Raw genomic sequence first — 10,845 nt, 5'->3', positions numbered from 1 at the left:
CAACACCTCTGCCATACACCGAGCCTGCCTGAAAATGGGCAGCAATAAATTTTCCACAATTTCCGTCTGCATGGTGTAAAGCGTTAGGCATGCGGGTTCCGGTATGGAATTGAACATGGTCCAGACAGGGAACCCAATTTCATGCACAGAGGCCAGATGTTTAGAGCCTTTTCCTCTTCTGCAGCAATCAAGTCATTAAACAACCACTGTTACTTATCACACATCTATAAGGCTTTTCAAACAGACCTGACAGCCCTTTGTTCCTTATAAAAAAGGAACAAGAAAACGGGAGAGCTTCTGATTATTTTCAGCAAGAATTACGCAGACCAAGAAACCAAAATATAAAAGCTATGTGGCAAATAATTTTAAAGTGTTGAGCAAGGGCAGGGAAAGATGGAGACCAATGATCTTGGAATAATGGAATGATGTCAGTATTTCATCACATGCATAATACAGAATTCTTTTATTCTGGTCTCCAAGGCATTTCACGTGGTATTTTAAAACAGAACATGGCAAAAACAAAGCTCTCCAGTGGTGGGACTTGGCAAACAGTTAACATCTACGCCCTGCAAGGACGTTAACCAGCATTCACACCTCCACGGCAATTCTCGCAAACCGATACTGCAAAGAGGCAGGGGCCCTCAGCAACACTAGGCCCCTCTCTGCGGTTGGCTGGCCGGACAGCATATCCAGCAGACCCGTCAAGCTAACAAACCCCAGGGCTTCTCCACAGCCCACAGCCATGGAGAAATCTCCCTGGGTGACAAAGCCAAGGAGAACTCTGGAGCAATGAGAAGTCACATCCGGGAGAGGGCCTGACCACAAGCCCAGGGTCAGAGCGTGGTGCCCAGCCGCAGGGTATGCCCCGGCCGGACCCTCAGACACAGTGCACCCTCGGTTCTGCCTCTTCTCTATTTTCTTCTTCTCTTTATGTTTCCGGATCTTGCTCTTGAATGGGTCACTGTGCTTGGATTCGTGGGGCCCACAGTACAGCCGATCCTGACTGAGCTGGAGGAAATCCTCCTTGGCTGGAACACAGATCATGGTGTGCGGCTCGGGGCTGCCCTTCCCCAGCAGGGACAGGCTGACCCATACCAGGGCCCTGGGGAAACGGTCCAAGATGGACAGGCAGGCCTCTCTGGTCAATGCCTCCTGCCCGCTGCTGGGAGCTCGCTGGGCTGCCCAACGGGGTCCAGAACTGGGCCCACACCAGGCTGACAGCTGCTTCAGTGATTTTCTACTCCTATATGGAATTAGAGACACACGTTTGAGGATATTTTGTTTGAGGAGAAAACATGCAATTAGAAGATTGGGCACTGCTAGAGTTAATTTGACTTTTTTAAAACTCTACGTGGGAAAGGATCAAAACTGTAATTTTTAAAAAATTAAAAACAGACATTAATACACTTCTGTAATGATATTTTTGTTTTTATGTGACTACTATTCTTAGACACTGAAGGATTAAAGGTTTAAGAAGATGAAGGCAGAAAAAAAATAAGACAGAAAGACAGAACCTAAGGCTGAGAGAGATAGTTATAGGGAATGAAGGATATGAAATTCTAAGGTTACTGTATAAAAAATAAATATAAGGCAAGAGAGGTGAGCACTTATTAAAAATATGAGCACAGACTAGAAGGTAACTTAAGCACAGTCTAACAGGCTACAGCAGGAACATGTCTTGTACGGTAGCCTCTTCAACGTGATGATGGTCCAATGAATGGGCACTTAATCGCTCATAAATTCAGATCACTGAAAAGGAACTAGAAAAAATCTAATTCGGTGATTTAAGGAAAGAACACTTGCTCAGAGCTTCGAGAGGTTCCTCATTACTGAAGGTCACAGTCACGAGGGTACTGCTTTCTAAGCAAAGACCAATGAAACAGGTCACAGGGAACAACTGCCTTGGTTTATGTCTATGGATGACAATACTTTAAATCATTTGGTCAGTTAGTATCATGCCCCAAATCAAATGTGACTCAGCTATTTCCCTGAGCCCTCTATGGACACTGGAGGACTGGCTTTCCCCTCCAGAAAGTCCATGCATTCCCTTGGGCTTTGCATAAAGGAACAAAGATAACGTTTACATCCTGTAGCCCGGTCGGTATTAAAACAGACAATCTAGGGGCGCCTGGGTGGCTCAGTCGGTTAAGCATCCGACTTCGGCTCAGGTCATGATCTCGAGGTCCGTGAGTTCGAGCCCCGCGTCGGGCTCTGTGCTGACAGCTCAGAGCCTGGAGCCTGTTTCAGATTCTGTGTCTCCCTCTCTCTCTGACCCTCCCCTGTTCATGCTGTCTCTCTCTGTCTCAAAAATAAATAAACGTCAAAAAAAAAAAAAATTTTTTAAAACAGACAATCTAGAACACATCCGGAAGTCGTGTGCACTTACCTAAGAACGCAGAGGAGGCTGCTGGTGGCAGCTGGTCCTGTTACCCACTCAGTCCCCATCTGGGCTGGACGCTCTGTGTCCATCACTTCTCTGGGCTCGCTGGGGCTGCTCAGAGACATGCCCACTTCATCAGACAGCTGATCGGATTTTTCAGGCGTGGGGGTACAAGGCACCTTCTCTCTTTTCAAGTTCCTCTCCTCGCCACGTGGAGAGGAAGCTACAGGTGATTTCTCTTGGGCCTGGACTCTTGATTCCCACTCTTGAGTTAACTGCTCCCAGGGATAGCAGAAAGGTGCCAGAGTGCCAAGCTTAACATAGTTGGGCCGTTTTGCAGGAGGGCGCCTGGTGAAAATCAAGGAGGAGAACCAATTTTGAACAATTAGGATTGGACCATTAAAATAATTATGGCCACTTGTACTACATCTCTATTTAAAAAACAAACATACAAAAAAAATGTTTTCCAAGAAATACGATAAAGAATAACCACCAACTCTACTGGCCAAGCTTATGTCTTCTTCAGTTTTAATTTGATTTTATTTACTTTTATTTATTTTTTTTATTTTAGAGAGAGAGAGCACACGAGCAGGGAACAGGAGCAGAGGGAGAGAAAGAATCTTAAGGAGGCTCCACACTCAGCACAGAGCCCGAAGTGGAGCTCGATCCCATGACCGTGAGGTCATGACCTGAGCTGAAATCAAGAGTCAGACACTCAAACAACTGAGCCTCCCAGGCACCCCTCTTTAGTTTTAATTTCAAAAGGTAATGCATCCACAAAGTGGCCCCATGTGGCCTCTGCACAACTCCAGGGAGTGCTGTTCTTGAAAGACTACAAGCGAATGGTGTCCCTGGAGTTGTGCAGTTGATGTTCCTGCACATTACAACATTCTGCGTTCTAAAGGAACAGAAAGGATGGTGGTGAAGTTTCTCCCTCACTCTTGACCTGTGGCTGGTGAAAAATGCTCCTGGGGTACCTGCCTCACTCGAAGACCTTTAAAAGGAAATTAATGAACCAGCTGCCCTACAAGAGATAGTATCATTTCTTTTTTTTTTTTTTTTTAATTTTTTTTTTTCAACGTTTATTTATTTTTAGGACAGAGAGAGACAGACAATGAACAGGGGAGGGGCAGAGAGAGAGAGGGAGACACAGAATCAGAAACAGGCTCCAGGCTGTGAGCCATCAGCCCAGAGCCCGACGCGGGGCTCGAACTCACGGACCGCGAGATCGTGACCTGGCTGAAGTCGGACGCTTAACCGACTGCGCCACCCAGGCGCCCCGATAGTATCATTTCTTAACATACCCTTCTGGAGACATTTTCTGTACATATGTGCAGATACGTACGTATTTCTTTCCTTTTTGTACCCATTTTACACAAATGTCAGGTCATGATCTCACAGTTCGAGTTTGAGGGTGCAGAGCCTGCTTTGAATTCTCTCTCCCTTTCTCTCTGTCCCTCCCCGACTTGTACTCTCTCTCTCTCAAAATCATAAATAAACTTTAAAAATAAATAAATAGGGGCGCCTGGGTGGCGCAGTCGGTTAAGCGTCCGACTTCAGCCAGGTCACGATCTCGCGGTCCGTGATTTCGAGCCCCGCGTCAGGCTCTGGACGGATGGCTCAGAGCCTGGAGCCTGTTTCCAATTCTGTGTCTCCCTCTCTCTCTGCCCCTCCCCCGTTCATGCTCTGTCTCTCTCTGTCCCAAAAATAAACGTTGAAAAAAAAAAATTAAAAAAAATAATAATAAAAATAAAAATAAATAAATACAAGTTGGTGATATCCTATGTTACTGGGAGTAAGGGGAAGCAGGCACTCTCCTAACTACAGATGAAATCCTAAATTAACACAAACAGTAATTGTCAATAGTACAACAAATCCTTGAGATGTGTATCTTTTTTTTTAAACCAGAGAGCTTATTCGTGGGATTTAGCCTAAGGTCAGTGCTTTCTTCCCTTCCAGCTCCTCTCCAGAGGCAGCTGTTTGGTTTTTACATCCACGGGCCTGAGTGGGGCCGATGTCCTCCTGATGCCCACAGACCATCTTTCCTCTCCTTCCTCCCCCCAAGACCCCAGCCCCCTGAAGCACGTGACATCAGATAAACCACTGGCTCTCCCTCCTCAGCCAGGTCCCCCATCAGCTGCCCACACACCCACTCCTAGTCCAGCCCACCTACCCCTCCCCACCACGAGTCAAACACTGGAGTTTACTGTACATTTACATCTCCTCACTGTAAACCACCACGCTGCACCTCTCCTTACAAAGCTCAAACTCTCCTGTTCGTGGACCCTCCACTCACCCCACCTGGCAAAGCCCATCCGGTTACATCCAACCCTCCGCCCACCCCACACCAGCCCCTGAAGGGCAGAACACAACTGGGGAAGAAGACGCAGCAGTGCTGAACAGTCCTGTCGTAAACACAAAACTCAAGTGGACTACCTTACACTTCTCCAGTCAGTTCTATGTTCCATGCTCCTGGAAAACTGTCCACGTCGATTCTTTTCTCCTCAGATCTCCAGCGGCCTCTGGTCCCTTCTTATTCCTAGCTGATACCCTTGCCTCTCTGTTCACTGAGAAGACAGTCACGATCAGAAGAGTAGTACCTAATCTGCACTACCGTCTACCCTACCTAAATCTGTATTCACGTCTCACTCAGCGCCAGACTTCCAGCCTGCTAAAATGAGATCTGAGCCTGACCCTATAGAACACCATCCCCTCTTCCCCACTCAAGAGCTTTGCTCTTGCAAGGTTAGCCTCCCTCCGCTCTCCTGGATCCCTCCCACCAGCAGGGAAACATGTGCTTTCATCAAGAATATAAGCTCAGTGGGTGGCGTCTGGGTGGCGCCTAGGTGGCTCAGTCAGTTGAGTGTCCGGTTGAGCTTCTGACTCTTAATTTCAGCTCAGGTCATGATCCCAGGGTCGAGCCCCACATCGGGCTCTGTGCTGAGTGTGGAGCCTGCTTCAGACTCTCTCTCTTTTGCCCTCTGCCCCTCCCCAGCTCTCGCATGCATGGTCTCTCGCTCACTCTAAAACAAAAAAACAAACAAAAAGAGTATAAGCTCCAGGAGGCAGGAACAGACCTTGCCTGCCTTCCCCTGCTGTAGCCCCAGTGCCTACAAGGTGTTTGACACATAGCAGGTTCTAAATAAACATATATTAAATGAATGAATAAACCAAACAAAGGTGTACAGATGTATATGGAAAGCTATTTATAAAAGCACATAGCACAAAATAAGAAATAACCCAAAGGGCCACTGATAAATTACAGTACACCCACACTGGAGTCCTGTGCAACTGTTCAGATGTATTTTGAGCAAGGGTTGGCAGATTATGACTCACACATCAAACCTGGGCTGCTGTCTGCTTTTAAATGACACGTGAGCTAAGAAGCTTATACATTCTGAAATGGTTTAAAAAAAAGAATATTTTATGGCACATGAAATTACACGAAATTCAAACTTGAGTGTCCGTAAACAGAGTGAGACTGGCACACAGCCATGCTCATTCATTTATGCACCATCATGTGTGGTTGCCTTTGTAACACAACGCAGGGCTGAGCTGAGCAGCTGCCATAGAAACCAAAAGGCCCACAAAGCCAAAAATACTTATCATCTGGCCTTTTGTGAAAAAAGTTTGCCAACACTTGGTTTAGAGTCACATTTATGGATATGGGAAAACCATCCGTAATACATTACTAAATTAAAAAAGCAGGTTTTCAAATAGTATTCATACTATAATCACTTTTCAAAAAAAATTATACCTAGGGGCGCCTGGGTGGCTCAGTGGGTCAAGCATCTGACTTCGGCTCAGGTCATGATCTTGCAGTTTGTGAGTTCGAGTCTTGCATCAGGCTCTGTGCTGACAGCTCAGAGCCTGGAGCCTGCTTCAGATTCTGTATCTCCCGCTGTCTCTGCCCCTCCCCTGCTCGCACTCTCTCTCTCTCTCTCTCTCTCTCTCTCTCTCTCTCTCTCAAAAATAATACACATTAAAAAAAAAGTTTTAATTGTACCTCAAAGGCACCTCAGTGGCTCAGTCAGTTGAGCACTGAACTCTTGATTTTAGCTCAGGTCATGAGCTCAAGCCCTGAGTTGGGCTCTGTGCTGAGCATGGAACCTATTTAAGATTCTCCCTCTCTCTGTCTCTCTCTCTCTCTATCCCTCTCTGCTCCTCCCCAATTCGAGCCTGCACGTGCTCTCTAAATAAAGAAGTTAAACATTCTAGAAAAAAAATATTTGTACTTAAGAAAAATTTGTATGTGTGAAAAAAAATCTAAAGGATGAGAAGTATTACTGTCGATTACTTAACAAACACATCGAAGTCCAGAGCTACGTATTATAGGAGGCACAGATTACATATTACTGCCCTCTAAGAGCCTGTAAGCCAGCAATCCAGGAAAGTGTCTCTGTGCTTTCACTCACTCACTCATTCACCTATCCCCTGACAAAGTCTGAAAACCAGGCACTGCCTGCCTCTGTGGCTGCGTGAACAGGAAAGCACGATAATTGAGCTCACGGTCAAGGAACTACAACATCCCACTTTCTACTCCTTCATCAATCAACTAATACAAGCTATTAAGGACACTGTGCACCAGGCACTGGCTAGACGTCGCAGATTCCACAACAAACAAGAGAGTTTCTGTTTCTGGGAGCCCACAGAGTCAAAGCATACAGGTTCTCAAAGTTAGCATGCACTTCATAGTATAAGGGTTGGTGAAGCCCCTCACTGGCCACTCCCCCAGTGAGAAAAAAGAAAAGAAAACTCAGTCTAGATGGATAGATACCAAAATGCAAAAATAGTGCTTATCTCTTTGGAAGGAAGGACTACACCAGTTTACAAAGCATTTTTGCACATTACCATAGTTTCAATAAAATTTTAAAACTATGGGGGGCGCCTGGGCACTCAGTCAGTTAAGCATCTGACATCCAACCCAGGTCATGATCTCTGCTCAGGCCATGCTCTCGCTGTTCATGAGTTCAAGCCCCACATCGGGCTCTGTGCTGACAGCTCAGAGCCTGGAGCCTATTTCAGATTCTGTGTCTCCTTCTCTCTCTGACCCTCTTCTGCTCACCATCTGTCTCTCTCTCTCTCAAAAATAAAGAAAAACAGGGGCACCTGGGTGGCTCAGTCGGTTAAGCGTCCGACTTCAGCTCAGGTCATGATCTCGTGGTCCATGAGTTCAAGCCCTGCATCAGGCTCTGTGCTGACTGCTCAGAGCCTGGAGCCTGTTTCGGATTCTGTGTCTCCCTCTCTCTCTGACCCTCCCCTGTTCATGCTCTGTCTCTCTCTGTCTCAAAAATAAATAAACGTTAAAAAAAAAATTTTTTTTTTTAAATTTAAAAAAAAGAAAGAAAAACATTAAAATTTTTTTTTTAATTTCATAAATATGTTATTACCTCAATAACCAGTTATAAAAAAACACAAATTCTATCTCGAGGGGGCAGGGGCTGGTAGTGGAAATCTTGAACAAGTGTCTGAGACTCAGGCCCATAGTTTTAGGCATGCACCATCATCAATGTCAGCAAATGACCAAAGGAAGGGTCTATTGCCTGGAAGGGCCAGATGTGAGACAATCCTAACTTAATTATGTCTTGGTCATGTGAACTAAGAACTAAAGGAAGTCTATGAAAACTCCACGTAGTGTAAGAGTTACCGAAGCTATTCCAAATGTCACTGGCCAAAGTGAGGAGGCCCTTCCCTTCCTCTTAAGACATTAGGAACCAAAGAAGCCAGTTTCTTACCTTTTGTACTTTTCAAGGAGATCCTTGGCTTGCTCTTCAGCAAAAAGAACTCCAGCAGGGCAGTCTGGGAAATCACCAGGGACGTCAGGCGATCTTTTATACTGAGAATGCACCACAGCCTCTTTTAACCCACCAACTCTTGCACCTCGATAGATCTAAAAGAAATGTCAAAAAGATCTTAACAATGTACCAACTTACAGTAAAATTAGTGCTTAATGTTTGTTTGGGGAAATGGGAAACAACCTAAATGCCCATCAAAAGGGAATGGATAAGTGTGGGATAATCCTACAAGGGGTTATACAATAGTAAAAATGATGACACAGAGCGTCACCCATCAATATGGAAAACTCTCAATGTTGAGTGAATATGGTTAAGTTGTAAAAGCATATATATGGTGAGACATATAAAGTTTAAAAACATGTCAAATATAGTTATTTGATTTTAGGATACAAGCATGCTTAATAAGCTATAAAAATAGGCAAGGTAGTGACAAACACTGGAAATAGGAATAGTGATTCTTTTAGAAGGAGGGTGGGAAACAGAACTGGACAGAAAAGAGAGAAAGTGCTTCCAATAAATCTGTAAGTTGGATGGTGGGTGAAGGGTACACAGGTATTCATTATATCAGGATTTATACTTTTTTGTATGCTTGAAACACTTCATAATTTAAAAATTAAAATTATTTAAAAATATTCCCATTCTTTTTTTTTTTTTTCAACGTTTATTTATTTTTGGGACAGAGAGAGACAGAGCATGAACGGGGGAGGGGCAGAGAGAGAGGGAGACACAGAATCGGAAACAGGCTCCAGGCTCTGAGCCATCAGCCCAGAGCCTGACGCGGGGCTCGAACTCACGGACCATGAGATCGTGACCTGGCTGAAGTCGGATGCTTAACCGACTGCGCCACCCAGGCGCCCCTCTTTTTTTTTTTTTTTTTTTTTTAAGTAAGCTCCATGCCCAACATGGGGCTCGAACTCACAACCCTGAAATCAAGAGTTGCATGCTCTACTGACTGAGCCAGTCAGGCGCCCAAGAAATATTCCCATCCTTAAATGATTAACTGAGTATCTCTTGTACTAGGCATAATTGCTAAAATTAATCACCTGTGTGAATTAACAGTTGTACATGTCTTTTCTACTCTCTTAAAATAATAAACTATTTGGAAGAAAAAAACACACTGGATTTTAATAAAAATTTTAGCTGCACTTAGGAATATATGGTCAGCACTTAAAAATGAAAAATGTATTCTATATATCTATAAACATTAGAAAATTATAAAAACTCTTTTTTTTTTTAATGTTTATTTTTGAAGGAGAGAGAGAGACAGAGTGTGAGCAGGAGAGAGGCAATGAGAGAGGGAGATACAGAATCTGAAGGAGGATCCAGGCTCTGAGCTGTCAGCACAGAGCCCAATGTGGGGCTTGAACCTGAGGCGAAGTCAGACACCCAACTGACTCAGCCACCCAGGTGCCCCCAAAATTCTTTTAAAATGGAATAAATTTCTTCAATTAAAAAAACAAACAACTTCAACATTTTGTTACCACTACTATTCAAAAATCAGGACACTTTTAAAATTTCAGAAATCCACATTATGTCAGCCCAACTCTTATTAATGAAAATCTGGCTCCAGGGACTTTATGAAGTATCTCATATCAGAATCATAGCTCAAAGGGTAGAACAATAGAACTCAATTTCTAAGTTGTGCGTGATGTCTGGAACACTTTCAGCTCTTGGTATTTACTGGGAATGTATTTTACACACTGTAAAGTCGGAATCGAAAAGGAACTTACAAATGGAATCCAGAAAGCCATGCCCCAGCCCTTTGGGAGCAGGACATCCCAGCCACTTCCCCAGCCTCGTCGGTCGTCACCAGTCACCCTTCCTGGCTGTTGAATCAAAAGTATAGGTATCTTGGATTCACGGGGACCTAAAACAAGCTGTGACCCGGGCACCAACAATTCACTTCTCTTCCGGTTTAAATCCTAAAGTGGAAGAAAATAATTCAAGACAAACAACCCTAATTTTCTGGGAGATTCTACTGGTTCTCCCTATAAGCAGCTTTAGAAAGTTAAATGCTCTTTTAAAAAACAAGGGGAAATGTTCTCAATAAATAAATGTGAGCCAGTTGAAATCTATGGTATTCCTCCTACAACAATTTTCCTCTATACAAGAGATTGGTTAGAAAATGCCAAATTATCTTAAATTTGAGCTACAATATACCAGATGACTCAAAGCTATAAAATAATATACATCCATTCTACTAATCTCTTCTATCAGGATTAATCTTATCTTCTGATTCTCAGTCCCTACATTTACTTTGGTTAAGATCTGTTGTCATGAGGTGAAAGAGGTGCATACAATCAACAACTTTTTCAAGGAGGGGCAAGTGGGAAAACGCTCTCACCAGGTTTTCTCACCAGGTCTTAAAGATTTAAAACAGAAGATGCTATAAATTATTTGTTACGTGTACTGAAGGGAGCAGTGAACAACACCATCTTAGACTTTCTTGCCAGCTGTAAAAAGAGATGAGCAGGTAGGAGAGAAGCCTAGCACTCACCGGAGAAACTATGCAAGAGACTGCCTCCGTGTTGCCAAGTCTAACTGCTCCCTCAAGCCTGACCAAGCCCTGATTCTCCCTTATTTTTACTCCTGGCTGAGTTTTCACTACCATCTCTACATGTTGTTAATTCCAAAATATCTATCTCCTTAGCCGGGACTTGGCCTCCTGGG

The 10,845-nt window shown here is 44.1% G+C and overlaps 1 protein-coding gene across 1 annotated transcript in view; it reads right to left on the bottom strand.

Moving 5' to 3' along the window:
* Positions 1-434: 434 nt before the first annotated feature.
* The window catches only part of POP1 (POP1 ribonuclease P/MRP subunit), a 33,574-nt gene continuing 23,163 nt past the window's right edge, over positions 435-10,845 (bottom strand). The window contains exons 13-16 of the mRNA XM_040494080.1: positions 9,906-10,097; positions 8,116-8,270; positions 2,387-2,728; positions 435-1,243 (exon numbers count right to left, since the gene is read on the bottom strand). Of these exons, the coding sequence (XP_040350014.1) occupies positions 589-1,243; positions 2,387-2,728; positions 8,116-8,270; positions 9,906-10,097 (1,344 nt within the window). The 3' untranslated portion in view covers positions 435-588. The remainder of the gene's footprint in view (positions 1,244-2,386; positions 2,729-8,115; positions 8,271-9,905; positions 10,098-10,845) is intronic.

Source organism: Herpailurus yagouaroundi, unplaced genomic scaffold, assembly GCF_014898765.1.
Source record: "Herpailurus yagouaroundi ecotype Mexico unplaced genomic scaffold, PumYag 186, whole genome shotgun sequence".
In the NCBI taxonomy this organism is placed as follows: Eukaryota; Metazoa; Chordata; class Mammalia; order Carnivora; family Felidae; genus Herpailurus; species Herpailurus yagouaroundi.
Note: the sequence above shows the minus strand (reverse complement) of the source record. Positions and strands in the feature narration are given on the sequence as shown.